This window comes from Argentina silus, assembly GCF_951799395.1.
Source record: "Argentina silus genome assembly, chromosome: 1".
NCBI classification, from domain to species: Eukaryota; Metazoa; Chordata; class Actinopteri; order Argentiniformes; family Argentinidae; genus Argentina; species Argentina silus.
The window spans coordinates 35,483,856-35,506,446 of NC_139655.1; the positions used below are offsets into that span (position 1 = coordinate 35,483,856).

The following is a 22,591-nucleotide window of genomic DNA, read 5'->3' on the forward strand; positions in this document are numbered from 1 at the left end:
GCTCTTCCAAGTGGTTGCTCTTTAAAGTTCCCAGGGCTTTTATTATGCGTAACTTCCTATGAGCTGATTTCTTGGCCAGGCCACGAAAAAGATAATTTACCTCAAGTGTCTTCCAAATAAAAAATAAAATGTTAATGCAGTTCCCAGTTCCTTATAAACTACTGCTTACACACACACCTCTTAAATGATAATTATCTACAGTACATTATGTGTAAGCAGTCTACGTAACTAGTAGTAATACATTTTAACATTACCCAAAACCGTTATGTGAGTTGATGAAGAGAAAAGGAGCTAAACAGTGTGCTTCTAATCTGCCGTTGAAGTTCAAGTATTTGGGACAACCAAGAGTTCAGTGACATTCATGACATGGTCCTGTGATTGCACCAGGGTTGCACCTCGACTGTCCATCCACCTGCCTCCTGTGTCAATGTATGGGCCATTACAACCTAGCACACAGGTTCCACACCAAACGCAATAGCCACCCCCACACACCCACCCCCCCCCCCCCCCCCCCGACACACACACACACACACACTGACACATAATTTCTCCATGATTTATATTACTCTGATATTTTCAGTATTGACTGCATACCTGACCCTGAAGTGGCTCTAGAATTGTACTCTTCTATGTTTGCAGACAAATATGCCCCCTTTAAACACCTTAGAGTTAAGGATAGGTCTAACACTTGGTATTCTACTGAACTATCTCTTGACAATTAAAAAAAACTGGCCTGGGCAAAAGCTAGAAAGACAGACTCAGTAGTTGATTGGCAGTTTTCAGACAAATGAGGAATAGATGCACAACCTCTATAAAAAAAGAAAAGAAAAGCTAAATCAAGCTACTTTTTAAATAATATCTAGATTCTCCTGGGGATCCTACTAAATTCTGGAAAATAGTTAATACTTTGAAGTGTGGCAATTCCTCTCCTTCCCTGCCAAAGCAAGTTATGACAGACTCTGGCCTTGTTACTGAGAAATACGATAAGTGATGCCTTTAATCAGCATTTTATCTCTGCATGTTTGTTGTTTGTTGAGAGATGGTTGTTCAGCTGGCGATGGTTGTTCAGCTGGCGATGTTTGGTCGGTTGACTGTACTTCCCTCTCACAGACCTCTGCTGGCTTGTTGGCAGTTCAGTCAACTACTAGCGAACCATTGTTTTCGTTTCAACAATTTTCTATTTGTGATGTGCTTGATGCCTTGCTTAAGATTAATGTTAGGAAATCCACTGGGGCTGATATACTTGATTCTTTCCTGTTACAGCTTTCTGCTCCCCTGATTACGGAGTCATTAACTCATATTTTTTATCTGACAATTATCTCAGGTGTTATCCCCAAGGTTTGGAAGGCAGCCCATGTGCTCCCTCTCCATAAGGGTGGTGACCCCTCTGACCTAGATAACTATCATCCAATATCTAAGCTATCCTGCCTTTCTAAAGGACTAGAGTCTTTGGTCAACTCACAGTTAAGAACATTTGTAACTTCCCATTTTATTTTAAATGTACACCAATCTGGCTTTAGACCCGGACATAGTACAATATCAACTGCTACTGCTTTAGATGATGTGTTAAATTGCCTAGACCAAAAAAATCATTGGGCTGCCTTATTCATACACCTCTCCAAGGCATTTGATATGGTCGACCATTACCTAATTATTCAGAAGTAGTCTGAAATAGGTCTCAACCAGGCTTCATGAAGATGGTTTGAAAACGATGTAATGGATATAACGCAATGTATATCTTCTGATGGCGTTTTTCTAGATTTTCTGGATATAGCAAAGGGTGTCCCACAAGGCTTGAATCTTGGTCCGGTACTTTTTACTATTTATATAAACAATATTGGGTTTTCTGTTCTATAACCTCAATTTGTGTGCCAATGATGCTGTTGTATATTATGTTGCCCCTACAGTTGAACAGGCTTTTTCTGAGCTTCAGGCTGCATTCACTGCTCGTCAGAAAGCCCTTGTTAAATTGAAATTGTTCTAGTATATGGCATTTTCCACATCACAGAAAAATGCATCTGATGTTTTATGCATATCTACTTTGGGTACTGTTTTTGTGGCTAACTAGTGGTTTGCACCTTTACATTTACATATATGGCATTTAGCAGATGCCTTTATCCAAAGCGACTTACAACAATACATTTGTTTAAGTAAGTGAATCATCTATCCAACAGTCATCATAAGACAAAGTAATCAATGCTCACAGCAGGGTCCATTGGCAGTCATAATGCCAGTAGGCTATTTTTTATTTATTTATTTCATTAGCAGGAGAGAACTTGTACAGGGGGGTAGCAGGGGTGAAGGCGCCTTGCAGTGTAGCCTCTGTAGTTCTGCTGGGGAAGTCTTCTGTGGATGGTAGACTCTGACACATTCATGCCTACCTCTTGGAGAGGGTTCCTGATCTGTGGGACAGTTGTTTTCTGGGTTTTCTTAATCACGGTGAGAATTCTTCGGTCATCCACTGCAGAAGTCTTCCTTGGCCTACCAGGCCATCTATGATTTCTGAGCTCACCAGTGCTTTCTTCCCTTCTAATGATGTTCCAAACTGTTGATTTTGGTAGGTTTATGGTTTCAGCTATGGTTCTGATCGATTTTTTTCAGATATTTCAGCCTCATAATGGCTTCCCTGACTTTCATTGCCGTTTCTTTCGTCCTCATGTTGACAGATACCAATAGCAGACACCAAAGGCAAACGAAAAAGCCTAAATCCAATACTCTTATGACTGCACAAATTATGTGACGGAACACACCTGATGAACCAGAAACACCTGTCAAGCCAATAGTCCCTCACTTTTAGGTAATGTGAAATGTACTATGTATAAAAAGTGTTGTAATTTCTGAATGGTGAAACCAATATGTATACTAATACCATCAAGTAAAAGCTGATAAACACTACTTTAACCTCATAATAATTGTTTGAATTCAAGTCCAAACTTTTGGAGGGTAGAGCCAAAAGAAGAAAAAATGCTTCACTGTCCCATTACTTACGCAGGGCACTGTATAAATCACAGCACACTCTGGTTTATAACCAGCAACAGATATACCACTCATGATTGTATTCTATACCAGAATGTGGGTTGGGTTTCCCTGGCTAAACAAAAATCATGCCATTGGCTTACTTTTGTTTATAAAGCACTTCTCCAGAAACATTTTGGAGGTTCCCTATGCTTCCACAGTTTCTGGGATAATGACTTTAAGCATTCATACCCCATGCTCTTGGAATGGCCTTAAGGAGGAACTAAAGCTAGAGTCATTGGACACCTTATTTACCTTTTTTAACTGTTTTAATATAGATTGCTTATGTCTTAGGTTTATATCATTGTTTTTATTATTTTCCTTTTTTCCATTCATTCCTTTGTAGATTAAAATTTCCCCCCCTCTGCTTTATTTTGTTGAAATATTGTGTGATTTTGTCTGTTTGGATATTTCTTTTATCTACAGGGCTCTTCTGTAATATAGAATAAATAAAGGATCCATAAACAAATATTACATAAACAAATAACAATTGCCTTTGTGTATCTTTTGATATTAGCCAACACAGCACTGTAGCTATTGTATTCTATGAGAGGACAGGGTCCACTCTGCTTGCTGGACCTGGAATCTACCATTCTAGTTTGGTCTGGGGTCTCCCCTGGAATCTACCATTCTAGTTTGGTCTGGGGTCTCCCCTGGAATCTACCATTCTAGTTTGGTCTGGGGTCTCCCCTGGAATCAACATTTACATCCCACAAAAAATAAAACTACTCAGAAGAATTCTGAAAAAAATGAATACATGAAATGAAAACAAAGGTGAAGTTGACAACCCAACCCTGCAGTATGCACACACACCTTGCCCTCAAATAAATGAAGGCAAAAACCCTGGTAGTGACTCAATGACCATCCCATAATATCCTTGTGCATAGGGAGACAGCAGCCAGACTATGAAATGCAGCATATTGACTGGTGATAAAAACAGACAAATGAGGAGGGCGATTACAACGGCCCTCATTTGTCCCTGGCACACAATGGACACCAATTACACGCCAAGATTACAAACCGCGCTCATTTTTACACACAGCTAATTTAGTGTTCATCTGTCTCTTTTCCTCTATTGCAGAGGAGCGTAGTTAACATAACATCATCAACCGTTCTCACCGCAAATGTCTCCTGATTAGGAATATGGTGCTGTCTTGCCTGCCAGCACACATCAATTACTATTTCAGACTTTCTCTCCCTCAACCAGCATTTTCTCCCCTGGTGAGCATGTAAACCTCCTATCAAATCATGGTGTTGAGATGCGTGTCATATTTTGAATGATGGGCCTGTCGTCGGATTGGCGCGGCGCCCTCCTAGGCAGAGGGATTTGTTTGGGCAAATTCAATTACTGTGACTGAAACTGAAACTGGCGGGTGCCGTTGTACAGATGGTCCCTTTAATTGAATACTTTCAACTCAATCATCCCCTTTATTTAAAGAGAGGATGTTGTGAAAAACACTTCTAAGTATATTATTTTCTTTCTCTGGGGGTTCTAGTTGTAAAAGACAACACAGTGTTTAAAAAGGTCATAAATACCTTCAAACAGTATGTTGCCGAAAAACAGTCATATCTGTCATAACATAACACAACCATGACATAACAAACTTGACAACTGTCATAGCACATGGACCAATACATTTCAATTAGTTAGGTATACTCTGTCCAATAAAGTCACATTTCTGTTATTCTTTGATACTCTCTAGTGCAACAAGTGGGGGAAAGGTATAGCGTGTACTGTAGCTGTAGGGATTGATGCATGTTACATATGAGGTCTAAAAAATGCCTGAATAAAGCTCAATTAGTAGTCTTACTTATTATCTCTTAACAACTGCTGGACTCTTTTCACATTTTTTAGATAACTTCACAAACAACATAGGCAAACTGTTTCCCGTCTTTGTTGTATGAAGGTCACTGAATCTGAATCATACTGTATAACCATCGGGGGGGGGGGTTGTTTTATTTTTTTATTCAATTTGTATGGTATTGTAGGGAGGTGGAGAGGATTGAGGAGGAGGTGGAGGAGTCCAGGTGTACCCTAAAGAGATGAGTCTTTAGTCTATGGCGGAAGATAGGTAGTGACTGATGTCCTGAAAGTGGTGGGAAGCTCATTCCACCACTGGGGCACCAAGACAGAGAAGAGCCGTGACTGAGCAGAATTACCACTACGTCCTCATAGAAATGGCGGTGCCAAGTGGCAGCAGAGGTAGAAGAACAAGGTGATCGGGCTGAGGTTTGGGGACTGACCATCGTTTGCAGATAGGGAGGGGCTGTTCACCAGGGTCTTGAATCTGATGCGAGCTGCTACTCATCAGACCAGGCAAAGTTTTTCCAATCTTCTAATTTTGGTGAGCTTGTGCGAATTGTAGCGTCAGTTTCCTGTTCTTAGCTGACAGGAGTGCCACCCGGTGTGGTCTTCTGCTGCTGTAGCCCATCTGCTTTAAGGTTCGACGTGTTGTGCGTTCAGAGGTGGTCTTCTGCATACCTTGGTTGTAACAAGTGGTTATTTGAGTTACTGTTGCCTTTCTATCATCTCGAACCGGTCTGGCCATTCAAAGTCACTTAAATCACCTTTCTTCCCCATTCTGATGCTCGGTTTGAACTTCAGCAGGTTGTCTTGACCATGTCTACATGCCGAAATGCATTGAGTTGCTGCCATGTGATTGGCTGATAAGATATTTGCGTTAACGACCAGTTGAACAGGTGTGCCTAATAAAGTGGCCTGTGAGTGTATAAGCGGGGACACTCTCAATGGGGGCACCACCCAAAGTACATATGCATAAATCTGATAATTTTTTCTGTGATTTGGAAAATAACATATACTTCGTTTTTCAGTTCAACAAATGTTTTCTGTAGGAAAGTAAATGCAGACTGTAGCTCAGAATGAGCCTGGTCAATCATGGGGGAAATAGCATATACAATAGTGTCATTGGCATATAAATGCAGGTTACAATTATTTATAGATAATCCAATATTGTGAATGTAAATAATATATCGAACTGGACCAAGAATGGATCCTTGTGGAACATCCCTTTGTTATGCCCTTTGTTAACTGTTATTATCAGGTAATACACTCTACATTCTGTCCATTAAATAATTTTTAAACCAGCTACATGAAGCCTGATCCAGGCCTATTTCAGACCACCTCTGAAAGAGTACAGAAGGTAATGGTCAACCGTATCGAATGCCTTGGAGAGATCTATAAATAAAGCAGCACAATGTTTTTTTTCTGATCTAGGCAATTTAACACATCATCTAAGACCAGCGTAGCAGCTGAGACTGTGCTATGTCCGGGTCTAAAGTCAGATTGGTTCACATTTAGAATAGAATGAGAAGATAAAAAGGTTCTTAGCTGGGAGTTGACCAGGGACTCTAATACTTTGGAAAGGCAAGATAGCTTGGATATTGGGCTGTAGTTATCTAGGTTGGAGAGGTCACTACCTTTATGGAGAGAGAGCACATGGGGCACATGCCTTCCAAACCTTGGGGATACCACCCGAAATAACATGTAATAATATATTGTATATAGTATAATATATAGTCATATTATGATGCATAATATGTGAACCCTGGACTCTTGTAGAGTATACTCAGGGAATGATATCATACTTGCAGCAGAGGGGTATACTACGAAGCAAGCTATACATATTCAGGATTATCAAAAATTAGCAGGCTTGAGTTTTTGTCAAGTTCAAGTTATTTCACATGCATCTTTTCAGAAACTTTACATTCCTTTGAACATAACCTCAAAAGTAATTTTGCATTTTTTTTCAAACTGAAAAGTTACCAGAACGTGTAGTGCTTATTTGATTCATTATTAGTCTTGCTTCTTACAGCTTTGAGTTTATTTGAAGACAGTCCACTGATTTGAGGTAGGCTGAAAAGTTACTAGATCTTGTAGTTCTTATTTGATTCATTTCCAAGGATTTGACAGTATTATTTGAAACAGTCAATTGGCCTCTTTGCACCCTATTAATGACATTTTTAATGATAACAACTTATCACTTTAGCCGCACCATCACAAGATTAATCAAAACTGCTGAGTAATCTCAATCGCAAGAGGTATCATTCACATTCAAGTTTCGTCAAAATGGTCCCAGTGGTGTCCGAGATAAAGTGTGTGACATATGAATGGACAGAAGCTTGTGACATGAGAACGGACAGAGAATGATCCATAGTCCCCTCCCCGATTTTATTGTGGGGGACAATCACGTTTAATCGACTGGTAACCTCCTCCCCATATATACTGAAAAAATGTATGCACTCACTGCAATGTAAGTCACTTTGGATAAAAGCGTCAGCTAAATGGCATATATTATTAGATATTATCCCCAGGCTATAGCACACAATGCAGATAAGCCTGGAATATCAACCGCTCAAAATTGGCCTTAGTGGGAGTGGCCATAGAATTCTATGGTAGTGACCTTACTGAGTAAAGTATTTGTCATCATTTCATTTTAGCAAATCTCACGACTGCGAAATGTGGCTCCAAATGGAGGAACAACCGGGGCAGAAACTTGAGGTGTGCTACCAGAAACATTCCCCCTGTATGAGGGTCAAAGGAAGAAAAACAATACTAGTTCACAAAAGACATAGCAATCTAGCTAAAGATGGCTTCACTGAGAAGAAAACCCCCTCAAAATCTGTGGTCGAAGTATGTCGCACTTGTGGGGAAAACTATCAAATAGCAAGTACAAACATCCAGTTGTGTCCCCTAACCCAGACTCACGTCAGTGTGTCTAACCAGCGGGATTAGTCATGTACAAACAGACCACCAATGCCATGACCAAATAATGGAGAAAGAGATAGGAGTGAAAGAGAGAGAAGATTCACATTCTAGGAGAGAGAGAGAAAAAGAGGCAGATATGCTGAAAGAGAGAGGGAGAGAAAGAAAAGATTCACATTCAGGGCCTCACTTTTAAGTCTTTGTTTATAACACCAAACAGTGAACAGTCAGGATCAACCTTGGCTCCTGCTGCCTCGCGTACAGAGCTTGTGTGGAGAAAGCTTTGTCTGTATGAGAGCCCTCATCCCTAAATAGACAGCAACAGAATGCCATGGGTAATTAAGAATCAGGTAAAGAACCAAACATCCAACCCTGGGTCGTATCGTGAAAAAAAGGCTTTTATTTGAATTTAATAGCTTTGGATTGATTTGCTGGACTTGGGTCTGTCGGCTCCAGACTCATTACCTAAAAACTCTTTTCACACCCTTTTGTAATATTTTGGCATCTGAAGAGTGCTATATAAATGCAAACGGATTGCTGTAAAGCTTTTTTCTTTATCATTGTCAATTAGAATCTTTGATGTCAGCTCATATTATCTGCATATAAGGAAGTCTGCTGGCTTAAATCAAAGGAGCTTGTTCATGCTACTGCCTCCATCCTAACTCCCTAATTACATGAAAGGAAGACTTCATATTCCATATATTAGGTGTGTGTGTGTGTGCGTGCGTGTGTGTGTGTGTGTGTGTGTGTGTGTGCATGTGTGTGTGTGTGTGCGTGTGCGTGTGCGTGCATGTGCGACACATGCAGAGGTTGTGTGATAATGTGTGTGTTCTCTGTAAGACACAGAACGGTCCCGTTTTGCAGCACAAGACACGCCAGGAGAAAGTGCTAGTGATTGCCAACCTGATGACTTTCATCTGTTCGGCTGATAAATGGCCATGGCGGAGACTGGGAGCTAGATTAAAAGACCTTGCGTTGCATTTCATTAACAAACACATGTTAGGAATCACTCCAAAGACGATTTGGTGGAGAGAGCTTGTTGATCCAGAACATGAAATGGAGGGAGAGCATGCAATCTTTTTTTTATTCTTTTTTTTTTAGCTCACCACAATTTTGTTTGATATCTCAGTTCCTGCAAATCATTAACATGGTGTGGAAAAAAGAGAAGAGAACTCACTAACCGCATATTTAATCTGCTTTCACTCACGGTACTGACAGACATGCTTTTTTTCAGTGGTATTGAGGCGGACTGAGGGGCAAACTCTGTGATTGAGGGGTAAAAGAGGGAGGTTGGAGCTGGTGCTGTGGTATGGTGGGATGGGAGGGGTGGGGGTTGTTAGGGTGGCAGGGTGGGACAAAGAGGCTTTTCCCAATCTGGCCCTCATTAGGCACACTTTTAGGAGGTGAAGTGCAAGTCGGAGGGTGGTTTGGCAGTGCGGCACAGGAAATGCTAATAGGCTGCAGCAACAGCGGTGGTGTGGCGGCCCTGCGGATTCCCCAATGCTGCCAGCAAAGGCTTTCACCATCAAAGGATCCATTCCAATTAGACCAGATTCAAAGGCGCTTCTCTCCTCTAGAGCGACCCGCCAAACAAGGGAGGAAAAACTGCGATGTGTACAAGCCACTCCTCAGTACACTTTAGGGACTGCAACAGAAAGAGGGATCATGTAGAATTCTGCTACGGGAATTCCCTCTGGGAAAAAAGCTTTTTGTTTTAGGTCCATTGCACTGGGGGGAAAAGGGCATGCCATGACTGTATACACATCCAACACTTAAACAAACAAGTTTGATTGTGAATGCTGCTGGAAAGTCCCAGGGTGATACTATAAACACAGAGGACCAATTAAGTAGCAATGGACCTTGCTCCATGCTATTCTATGCTGAACAGAGCCACAACATTTGTAAGTATACAGTAATGTTGTAATAATAACACTTCCTCAATGTCTTGCATATTCTTATACTGTACTCATCCATAATAATTGGCGATATTGCTTAGCGACCTCTGGAGACAAGGGCAATCCATATTTTATTCATTGTGCCACGTTATTAAACCCTGACAGTCTTATTAAGGCTCAGCCTATCATACACATATTAATCAACCTCTCATGTAAGTAGTCGCCACGGACACTAATTTGAGTCACATGCATTGGAATAATCAGATGGGTAGTTCACAGACCCTTCTGCTGGTCTTGGATGTTTATAGGAATGTATAGAGCATTGGGAATAATTCATCGAGCCACATGTGGCCAATAAGACAAGACAATAATGACACTACAAGCATAGAGGCTATCTTTAGTCGTAAAATAGGAACAGTAATAATTCAACTTGGGATATACCAGCCATTTAGTATTACTGGCATAAAACTATTTTAACACCACCGCAATATATAGCCTCATTCAAATTAATTAATACATAAAGAGTAACATCATATGAAAACTGCTCTGATGTGGTTATTATGTTAGTCTGGTTATTAAGTCAACACAATATTTGTAGCCAAACTTGTTGCTAAGTAACACAAAAAACTCCCATCTTTGCAGTATGAGGGGCTGTAATCAGTTAACTATTCTACTACTCTACATTAGTCAAGACCTTTGTTGCCAAGTAACACAAAACACCCAGTCCACACCCAGTCCACAAGTAAAATAATTTCTCCCATCTTTGTGATGTGGAGGGCTGTAATTTTTTACCTATTCTACTATATTAATCAAGGCCTTTTTAATGTGTTGCTATTATCCTACATGTGACAAAGGACATATCCACAAAAGATTAATCATTATTTTGATGAAACTTCACTTTTGGTCCTTACTTTAGACACTTGCTAGAAAAGTAATACAATGGAAATTCAACAGTTTGAGCTGTGGGTACTTTTGTTTGATAGGTTTGGGCTTCTAGCTATGAAAGCCTCTTTTGTTGTGTCACACTGTGTCACAAATTTTCAATTTCCTCCTAATGTAGTTTCCAACAATTGAGACATAGAAGAGCGGTCCAATTGGTAGAGCATTGGCAGTGGCAACGCTAAGGGTGACTGATTCACATGACTGAAATGAGAGTTTTCATGTACCAATCCCAAAAAAGTTTACTTGCCATGTGCAATGACAAGAATACATCTGAGAAGGGTGTCAAGGGATAATGGAAGCAAGCAGGTGGGGCTAGAATGAGGGACAGTGAGGGAGAGTATAGCAGATTAGCCCTTCTCATATACTGTGATCAGTGAAAGTAAACTGTCATGTTGTTATGCTATTATTAATAAGATTCTTTAGGCTATAGCTTAATATATGAAACTCACAACTGTTAATCTGTAAACAAATTATATTTTCATTGTTTTACTGCTCATATCCAACGAGTCACATTCTTGATATGTGTGACATTCATGATCTGTAGGCTACACATTTTGCTGCAGCTCTTGTGTGTGCTTGCTTGAGCTCTCCTTACAACAAGCTCAAATAGTTTCCAATTAACAAATTAAAGCGTCACGATCTGTCTAGCCGACAGTCTTGCCCTATGGCAATAGATGAAATTTGAATGCTGAGTACAAAGCAAACCGAATCCTCCCCTAGAACAGTAAAATTCTTAATTTAACACATTTTGTTAGTTCCTGCATAAAAGATTGACTTGCAAATAGTGATTTTACTGTAGCCAAAATGTTGCATATTTGAGAGAATTCGAATAAATTCCATTTTACATCACGAACATAATAAAATGGTTGTGCTAATTTATGCATTTCAAATAATTGTTTAGGCTACGCAGCTTGGAAGTGCGGGCTTTTGGGCTAACCTTACCAGTGTGGTATCCACCAGAGTGCAAGTTGCTATCGATATATTAAGGAGTGAACTAAGATAGAGGGACTTAAATAAATTGGTACTTATGTTTTCTATGACAACTATAGTGTAACATGGCAACATACGTAACATAGCTTAGTGAGGCTATATTAACAAGTGCATGCCGTTATAGACCCCCTAGCCTCATTAGACAGATCACAGAACCATGACAAGATCTCTGCTGTAATACATACAGGCGATCAGGATGATGAGGGTTCAGTCATTTATACAGACAGACCAAACTCTGGTCTGTGATGGGCAGCGAATTACAATATAGGGCTGGAGTGGAGGAAGGTGAGTAATTTGTCAGCAATTGTGGGTACCTTTTTGTGGCTACCTACAGTAGTGGTTTGCAACTTGCAGTTCAAAAGACGAAAAAAATGCTTCACTACCCCATTACTTACGCAGGGCACTGTATTAAGAGCACACTGCTGCTCCAAAGGCCTCTCTGTGTTGAATCTCCCTCCCCGATGCCAGACACAATGCTATTGCAGCTTTGTTAAAAAGTATTTTTGCTTTGCAAAGCACAAACGTCAACTCTGACCAAATAAAAAGTTGACAAGCATGACATGAATGCTCAATCTCAACAAACAGCAACATGCAGTGCCTCTATTCCTTAATTGGCTGATTACACATGTCTTAGCGTATACACTTTTGGATACAACTCTAAATATACCCCAGTGGGGAACAACTGGAGGCATTGGGTTGATTGGTCTGCTGAGCCTTTCTCTTGGAGAGAGAATAGCATTCCTATGCCTGGGAGACTTGAGGGAGGCTCTGTGTCCTCTGATTTGTGAAGGCAGACTGGGGAATTGTTGAGGTCAATGGGGGAACTATGATGAAGCAGATGAGTAAACAGAGTGGCGACACAAGTACACAGAGACAAATGTGACTGTAGGTTGGTGAGGCAGGAGGGCCTAACTGTATATCGACCCCTAGCCACTACCCCAGACAGGGCCATTTTAGATTTTCCCTTGAAATTTGAATAAAAGGACGTGCACCACCCAATTTTGTATATCAATATAATAATGATGTAATGATATATTACAATATTGTTATGACGACTGTGGATTGGCATGAGGGTGTATAATATTTTGAGGGGTAGTTTGATGCTTTTCTTTCAACTCAGCAACCATTCCTCTCGTTTGTCCAGTCGTTTGTGTAATGAGGTCAGACATATGCTGCTCTTGATCTCCAGGCTACCTCTCACCTCTTTGTTCAGAAGCCTGGAGACCTTTGCAATAAAAACCGGTTAAACTTATTTCCATCCAATTAAATATTCTATACAGGCACGGATTCTGTATAGCACCTATCTTCCATTTCTCTCGCAAAACTCCTTGTAGAAATATTTCAATTTAATTTAGTACCATCTCTGACAAAACTAAACCCAGTGTGTTCTCAGTTTCACTTTCACGAGGCCATCTTTGTTAAATCCACCCAGTGAATAAGAGACTGATGCTCAAACAACCTCTTTGATTCCCAAATGAAAGTCAAATGTTCATCTGTATGCCTTACAGTACTATCTACATGAGAGATCTGTGTGAATACTGATTACACTTGAGAGATTAAGGGAAGCTTTGAACTCGAGGTTCAGAAACATGTATATTGTCATATAGTCATAGTATCAAAAACTAGGATATCTACACGCTCATGTTAGATGAGCCTCTTTGATACTGGAGCTACTGCTTTTCCCTCAGATCATAAACGAGAAAAATGGTGAGGCTCTTGAAATGTCACCGCTTAACTCATTTAGTGACGAGGGTGAGTAAAGTCGCCCAAACTGTTAACATTCTAGAGTGCCATGGGTGACTTTATTCACCAAAAATGCATAAATGATGATGCTTTATTTTGTAGCCAATCAAATTATTGTTGCTAGGTAAATACCACATAAAAAACTTGGCACTTTAGGTGGTGAGTGTTCTAGAATTCTTTGGCAGTTAGTGAGTTTAGCTTGTGTCATGCTTGCTTAAGGGGATGGACTTTTCAACCCAACCTTGTAATTCATAACCGTCCTTGTTAATACTTACAACTCCAAAATGCCTCTAAATAGCCCACTCTGTCATTGTGTAGGTTGGGGTACTCCAGCAGTTCTACCCTCCTCTCCCCATAAATATACAACCCAAATGAGAGAAGCACCCTTACCTTGCCCACATAGAGTGGGTCATCTCCAGTGTACTCCTCCAGCACGAAAAACTGGTTCCACACCCAACTCCGCCTCTGCCTGTAGAGCAACCCCGCTTCGCCGGTCCTGTAGGTCTGGGCGCGAGGCAGGGGCACTGAGTTAAAGGTCATTCCGGAGCAGCCCATCTCCAAAAGGGGTAGGAGCAAAATAGTCAAGACGCTTGCCATGCTGCACATGGGGGTACAGTTCAGTCTCATCTTGAACAAATAAAAATCCTCAGAAAGGAACCACAAAAAAACAAGAACATTAACAGTGAAAGTCTCACATAGAAATACTGTCCATAATCCAGGGGAGAAACTCAAGTTACTCTCTTATCTGGTATCTGTTGTTTTAAAAGTCGATCTGAAGAGAGTGTTTCGCTCAGCAGAGACAAGGAGAGTGGTAGTGGAATGCCACTGCATGAGAACAAGATGATGGTTGAGGGTTGGACTCCTTCACACCTGAGCAAGGGGAGATAACAGAAGCCTACGAGAGAGAGAGAAAGAGAGTGGGTGAGAGAAATAAGAGAGATGGACGTATGCCTACAATAATGTGTATGGTAACAAATTGTACAGTATAACAAATTATAGTATATCACACAAAAAATTACACCATGACACCAGTCAGTGTGATCACCTGACCACAGAGCTTGTTAAAGTACCAGTGATTTGGCATGGTAGATTAGATGATTAGAGAATCTTGTTCTGCATTGAGTCTTTACAGTCAGAGGGGTATATTAGAAGAGTGGTGCCAATGAAATTAATGGAGACTTCAAATAGTTAAAAAAAAATCCTTCCTCATTTCCCCAATATAGATTTTTTTATTGGACTAAGTTTGTAAATGGATGGGGCTAATAGGACTTCAGACTGAGAAAGAATTGCGGACTAAAATAGGGAGTTTCAGCCCCAAAACATCATGGCTACTCAGATAAAAAAATAAAACTAACACACATTTGGAAAATCTCTCTCTTGAATTGGTTAACCACACAATTTTCAGTATAACTAAGAAGTTAGAAGTTAATTAAGTATAACTAAGAAGTTCCACGATTTAAGTTTTTGCAGTATCTATTCAGTTAGAAAAGTAAAATCTAAGATAGCAATATTTGTCAGACTGGCTAGACAAGCAAACTGTTGCCTGGCAACTTGCTCCTTAAGTTTGCATGAAGGAACTATGTGAGTCTCCATTGACCCCTTCATTGGCCCCACTCTTCTAATATATCACTCTGTTTGCAGTTGTTGAAACAATACTTGGGCTGAAAGGGAGCACTAAAACTACACAGTACCTTTGTGTCTAGGCAATGAATATTCCCCATGAGAGGTTTATTTGCTGATATCGTATGTGGAGAAAGCACCTCTCATTTGACTTGGCCAGTAATAGAGAATGTTTGAGCTCTAGTTGAAATGGCATCAGCTGTCCACTCGCTAGGAAGTCTTTGTTTGCTCTTAAGAGCACAGTGCCTGTGGCAATATGAACACTCAGCCACACTGGAATCTACCTGTCCCAGTTAGAACAATCCATTTCCATTTTCATTCATCAAAACTATTTTCGAAGTTTGTTATACAATATGTCAACTACATATGGTAGTATAAATTACTGTGACACAATCCTGAATTCTGTCCCCAGGGTGAGTCCCTTCTGACCTTTGAATTAAACTTTAAAGATGAATTGGAACAAAATGTCTTACAATGATATCATATCATATGCCACAACTAATTCAATAGTGCCCATGACATTTGGTTGAAATATTGTCTTTTACTTTAACTCAAATTGGGTAATAGAATTCAAGGCAACAAAAGGGCCATTTTGATCTGGATTAGATATTCTAAAGATCTAGCTTTGGTGGAGGTGAAGAGGCACCAGTCAAGCCTGTTTAATCTACCATGTCATTTTTTGTAATGGAATGTTCAATCTATTATAGAAAGAGACCGGCACCTCCTCCAGTGTGTTGCCGAAAGCAGACAGGGAGATAGCAGGGATCAAAACTGCTGCAGGTGTGCCAAAAAAACATGAATCTGCCCCTGACTGGATGATTGACAGTGCAGCATGGCGCAGTGTGTGTGTGTGTGTGTGTATGCGTGCATGTGCGTGCATGTAAGTGAAAAGAAAAGAGCACACTGAGCTGACAGGCAATGGCAGTGGAGTTTCTGCATGTTTGCTTCAGAGAGAAGTTGCATTATACATCACAATAACAACTGCAGAGGAGAATCAACAGTCATGTACTGAGTTCGACTTCACAGACTGTTCCTCTCTTTCTCCTCTCTGGAACTGAAGATGCAGAAAAAATTCCCTCCTTCTCTGACTTTTCCTCAATGATTGTTTTTTACATGTTAGCCTTGTTCTTAGGGTCCTTAGGGTCTATTCTCATGTCCTTGTGCTCCGCACCTTTTACACACATCTTAGGGCAATTAAGCCCTTCTGCCACTTTATATGAGGTCCTTCTTTCTAGCAGTGTCTCCCTTTCTCTCTTCCCACTCACGTTCACACTCTCCAGAGCTGAGGTGTCACTAGTGAATCTAAACCCTCTAATCTCTTTCATAAGCCTTTAACTTTACAAGGAATTACAAGTGCTTAGTAACTGATGAGTTATCTTCTCTTTAAACACTGTGTAGTTATCGAGGTGAAGAGCACAGCAAAGGCAAACACAGGTATCAGAAGTACAGGGGAGGCTGGTGGAGGCAGAAATCGAAGGGGATTTTATTGTATTATTGATTTTATTGCATGGAATGGAATGAGGAATGGTGTCAAACACACATTTGATAGCATTCCTCAATACATGCCATGTTCTACAATAATACTGCCTTGAATGTTAGATTACAAGATTCCGAGTTCTTCCTACACTTTAAAGGGGCAAGCTGGGATTTGTACATACAATTTGGACTTTTAAATTAATGATATATATTAAGTGATTCTTAAAGAATATGACTTATAAATGCCTCATGAGCTTATCACTGTAAAAAAGAATTCTAAAATCTCAAATCATGTTCAACTCAACAAAAAAACAATGAAATTGCTGAGTTAACATGCTTTTTGAGTTTTCGTTGAGTCAACTGCTCAGTAAATGTTGAGAAATTGACAGAATGACTAATTTTGCCCATTGAATTTAACAATTGTATTGACTCAACAAGAATGGGAATCTTGTCAAATTATCCCCCAAAGTACCTTTATGTGGTGTACGTACAATTTGTACATCTTTGACACATGTCTGTCATCCCTGGAGAATTAAATAAGAACCAACATCACTGGTACATCGGTCAGTTAGATAATGCACCACAATAAACAGAAATTCACAATTACACAATTAGTGATTCTCTACATTACATAAACCTAGCTTGATAGAGACACATATTAGCTAAATTACACCTAAAAAACGATCCATAAAGCTAGCTCGATACAAACACAGATTAGCTACATTACACCTAATTTACAATCTATGAATATTAACGCATATTAGCTAAATTGCACCCGAAAACCTCCAGTAAATACACATGCACTCATACTTCTGATTATTGCAACATGACCTGGAAATAGACGCTACCTGAGTAGATATTCACACCAAGTCGGATTTCCACTCACACCTTACAATCACACTGGCCCTCCACCTTACAATCACACTGGCCCTCCACCTTACAATCACACTGGCCCTCCACCTTCCACTCACACTGGCCCTCCACCTTACAATCACACTGGCCCTCCACCTTACAATCACACTGGCCCTCCACCTTCCACTCACACTGGCCCTCCACCTTACAATCACAATTGCCAATCAAGGCTCTTCAACTTTTGGGGAATTTTGTGTATACTCTCAGAAAAAAAAGTTGCTTTGCTCTGGTGGGGTAACCCTTTGAAGAACCCTTCTGTGTTCCAATTAGAACCCTCTTTGGAAAGGGTTTAACATGGAACCTAAAAGGGTTCAACATATATAAACATTATTAATTAATAACAGAAAAGCAAAGAAGACAGCCAAAGTTCATATGAAATACATGAGAAAATAGCAGAGGGTTCTTGGTAGAACCATTTACTGAGCAGTTGATTTGACTTGAGTTTTGAGTTGATTCAGTGTGTTATCTGATTCAAATCGAGTCAGCACAACTTACTTTATAAAGTTGAATAGACTTTAGATGGAGTTAACCCAACTTACTATGTGGACTTAAATAAAACTGTCTTACCACATCAGAATCCAAAATATAAGCTTGTTTTACTCCATTGTTTGCAAACAATGTAACTGTAAACAAACACTGTATAGCTTCAAAACATGATTAAAACTATAATTGTTATGTCATGGATGGTCTGTCCTTGCATCCATAGCTATGTGTATAAATTTGAGATTGGTTACATTTCTCCCACCCCGTCCGTCAGCTGTTTACCAATAAAAGTGGCTGGGTGACCATTTTGTTGTTGTATGAAGAGATTGAAGAGATCCCAGATTGCCCCTTTAACTGGTGGTCACTCTTTCACATGTTCAATGTTATGTTTCGATGTCCCCTTGTCTTCTTGGGGGCTGTTACCACAGAATTGAACTCAGTGGCTTTTACGTTTGCCAATAGTGCATAAACAGCCATAGTTGCAATGCTGAAAAGGTACAATAAATGTGTTATTGTAATCTGTACCTGGTTTCTATTAACAGCCATGTATCTAATGACACTACTGTAGCCCTAAATCCCTAGTCCCTCGACAATGCAATTTTCAGGATTGGTATAGGTGTAGGCACCATGGCGAATATTCTATCTAGTATATCAGAGGGCAAGACGAAGCTACCACCTAACACATATCGCTAACACATATTAAATCCATTAAATCTCCATATTAGATCCTCTCAGATCACATATATCTAGGGGCTATATAGGGGCTATGGGTTGGTTTGAGATTGGGGTTACAGTAGGAAAGCCTATGCCAGGCACTGGAGGCCAGTGTAGTAGTTCATTGTCATTTGTTTGTCAGTGTATCAGATGCTAATGCCCAGAGCTAGATTATTGCGTATTTTTTTACAAACACAATGTAACACTATGTAACAATAACACTATGTAATAACACTATGTAATGTAACACTATGTAACAATGTAACAATGTAACACAAGGTACCTCACATGTGTAACTGTGCCAGTGTGACTGATGGGGTTTGAACATAGGTCTCATGTGTGCCTCAACATCACTTTAGCTCGATTCACTAGGCATTAGTTCAGGTCTCAGGAAAGGTTACTCATCACACAACCATGGTCTACGAACCACTTTTGTTATACTTGTGTGTATTTAGCCTTAATGGGGGACCTTTGAAGTGCATGTTGCCATGGCTAGATTGGGACTTAAGTATTAATTTTAACTCTGAATACACACACACGTGCATACACACACACACACACACACACACACACACACACGTACACACACGTACACACACGTAACAGATTTGCTTGTATGACTGTATATTACAAATTTAACTGTGTGTGTGTGTGTGTGTGTGTATTCAGAGGGAGGTAATTTGCTCATTATAGTTTTAACCATGATTTGAAGCTATACAGTTACATTGTTTACAAACAATGGAATAAAACAAGCTTATATTTTGGATTCTGATGTGGTAAATAGAGAGAGAGAGAGAGAGAGAGAGAGAGAGAGAGAGAGAGAGAGAGAGATAGATAGATAGAGAGAGATGTTGTACCCCTCTGTTACTGAAATATCCCCAATTGGATGCTAGCTGCAGTGTTGGGAAAATAAATCGATAAAATCAATGACATACAAAGTTGTTGTTTTGATAGCTCCTCATATGCTTTTACCAGGACGGGGGTGCGCACAACGTTCTCTCTATCCTCTCGTTTCCCTCTCCCCTTTTCGTCCGGCTCCGAAATGTGCCTGCTGTTGATCTTGGCATTGCTTTGCGGACGCAGTGTTCTGTGCGTCTCGCCCAAATGGACTGTCTTGGACAGTATGATGAAGTCTCATTAGCCTCATGTGCCATCTGACGAGCAGTACACATGCGCCAGACGCACGCTGACTACAGAGACAATCAACTGGAAAGTCCAGGAGAGCGCGCGAAAACGGTTCGGTATTCAGGTGCTGCAACGCATTTCCATTCGCTCCCTCCTATTCCTCATTTCCCTTCTCCTCCGCTATAAAGACAGAGCTCTCAATCGAAGCGTTGCGCACACAGGCATGAGGCATCTAGAGCACGAGCCCCACTGTGTGAGCGGCCGCATGCTCCGCTGGGGATGAGAGCGCTCGTTGCTCCTGGCATCTGGACATAAAAAAACGGGCAGGACTTGTAACATATGGGCTCGTTATTATCGCGGGCCTACTCAATGTTCAGCTCTCTCTGTTGTGGGAAAGAGGCTGTTGCAAAATGTAACATGTGGTTCCGATGGAGAAAGACATGTGGAAAGGCAAAGGCATGCTAAATCGCAGAACCTACCCAAACCCATTCGCACAACAATCCATTGGGCGTTCATATATAATGAGTGTATTGGAACAGTATGTTGCACTCTGTGTGGCACCGCCCCAAAGGTCTTTATTGTGCTTAAATTACACGTTGATTATTCAACAAATCTGAAATAGAATGTATGGCACGATCAGAGATTAACTATTAACAAGAAAAGACGTAGGCGTTTGCAAAGATGCGCCCAGCTAAAATGTAAATACGTGCGGGATGTTGCAGGCCTCCTGTACATAGTCTGTTGCAAGTCTTCGTCTTAATTTATTCTGGAGGAACGTGATCATACTTGCTGATACCGTTAGGCCTATTATACTGTTCTCTCCAAGCCGGGTGGAGGTGTGTGACACACCTTACACATTTCTAGGACATTACGTTTCCAAAGACATTATCAACATGTGAAGCAGCAGAGCATGCGCCTAGATGGCTCGTCATGCCCTCCATACAGCGTGAGGGCAAAACGTACGAAGGCTGCATAATCATTCTCAATCATGTCTTGTTCAAACTCAACCCGAATAACAAACAGTTCTGCATAATAATGTCAAAGACACCATATGCTTCATATTAACTGATACTGTTTTAGAATAGGTATTATAATTATCTCTATCGATTTATTTGTATTCTATTTTGCATGAAACATATCAGATAGCCTATTCAACTTCTTAAAGTTAGGGTTAGGGTTAGACAATCTATACTGAATGAATTTCAGCATTTCAGGACAAGCCTACATTAATGCAGTAGCATTATGTTCCCCTCAGAACGTAACGATCTCATATAGCAAAATGTATTTTATTAATCAGAGCAATACATTCTTTCTTTGGTCATACTCTACGTTGTTGCCAGAAGGAAGACGTTTTTACACACCAACATCCACGCCCCCCGGTGGACAAAACACTGCGCTGGTCCAGGCACCGTTATTCAGACCGCACAATCGTTGGCTCAATTAATGAGTGAGTGATGCAGAGATCTCAGATAAAGAAATATATCATGGCATTTCACATTGAAAAGGGTTAACCAGCCCCTTGATATGCCATATGCGTGTATCTATTATGAATCCCAAAGCAGACCTACCACTCAAAAATCACGGGACAACATAATATTCTTAAATACATTCTTAAAACTGAAAAATAACCTTGCTTTAAAGCGAACAATTTTGAATGTAATTTGATTACGTTATTTTGATCGTTTAACTGAATTAAAGATATCCTATAAACTAAATGTCCTCTCATTGAATTGATCATTGAACCAATTCATGTTCGTGTTTGTCACATTTTCATATATAATAGTAGCCTATAGACTTACTCGATGTTATGATTTAAACCATGGCAGTGAGTACATCAAAGTTGAAACTAATTATAGATTGAATAATAGGACTGCATGGACCATTGCATATCCCAAATTATATCGCAGAGAATCAGTGGAATACAAATTAATGAATCAGCAATGCAATATTTGTTGAAAATCATCACAGGACCACAATCATGCCTTTCTGTAACCTACCGGATAAACTGATAAAACGCCAAGGCTTTTTAGTTGCATTTCTAAGTTGTTATCTTACAGTTTAGTCGACTTTAAAACAATTTCTGTTTCGAGTTGTGATAAAACAAACGTGTCCACTGCTTAGCGTGTCAAAGAAATTCAGAAGGACTCTTAACATCACTAGCAAATGCCTTAAAAAGCATCCATAGGCTGACAAAAACACTCAGTGCGATACAGTTCATACAGTACCTTGTCCTCGCGTCCTGTTACGCACTCAAATGGAACCTCGCAGTCAAATAGCACACGTTCAATATAGGAATCCAACACACTGTCAAGCCACCCTTACAGTTGAAGTTTTGCTAAAGCCCCGCTGTTACATGTTATAAATCTTCCCTTACCACCACGGTCGTTTGATGTCTTCCTCAGTCGGACTATGCCACAGACAGCGCCGCGCTCAACGTGCTTGCAATAACTGCGCTGCTCAGCTCCCTAGCTCCAATCAACTACGTGTTGTCGCTACAATGAGTTCCATTGAGAAGTCGCAGCTGCAGCCAGACGCAGTAGGACGGCTCCAATACTGTAGGAAGTGTTAAAGAAAAATCTGACTGTTCGTCGTGAAATATGCGCTGACTTTTGCACTGATGCAATAACAAACACTTTACATAAAGCACGCATTTGGCGCACGACATTTAATTCCCTCTTGACATTATTATCCAACTTTGTTTTATATAGATACGGTGTATGTGGCTGAGAGAGGATGGTAGTACACTCCATCACTCCCTAGCTCTAGGTGCGTACATTAACGTTTTTTATTTGTTAGGTAGGCTGTAGTATATTTAGCCTATTGTTACTGAACCATTCCACTCTGTCTCTTCCACTCTGTCCGCCCGTTTGGGAGCAAAATATAATACATATTGAATTTGCATGCAGTGTGTGTGACCTAACCATATTTGACTGATGTGGTCTGTCACTTTCAT

General features: G+C 40.4%; 1 protein-coding gene across 1 annotated transcript in view; it reads right to left on the bottom strand.

Annotated features, from left to right (window-relative positions):
* Positions 1–13,935, bottom strand: part of cdh7a (cadherin 7a) — a gene marked incomplete at both ends in the record, with an annotated part of 51,690 nt that extends 37,755 nt beyond the window's left edge. The window contains one exon of the mRNA XM_083668973.1: positions 13,699–13,935. Within this exon, the coding sequence (XP_083525099.1) occupies positions 13,699–13,935 (237 nt within the window). The remainder of the gene's footprint in view (positions 1–13,698) is intronic.
* Between the last annotated feature and the right edge of the window lie 8,656 nt (positions 13,936–22,591).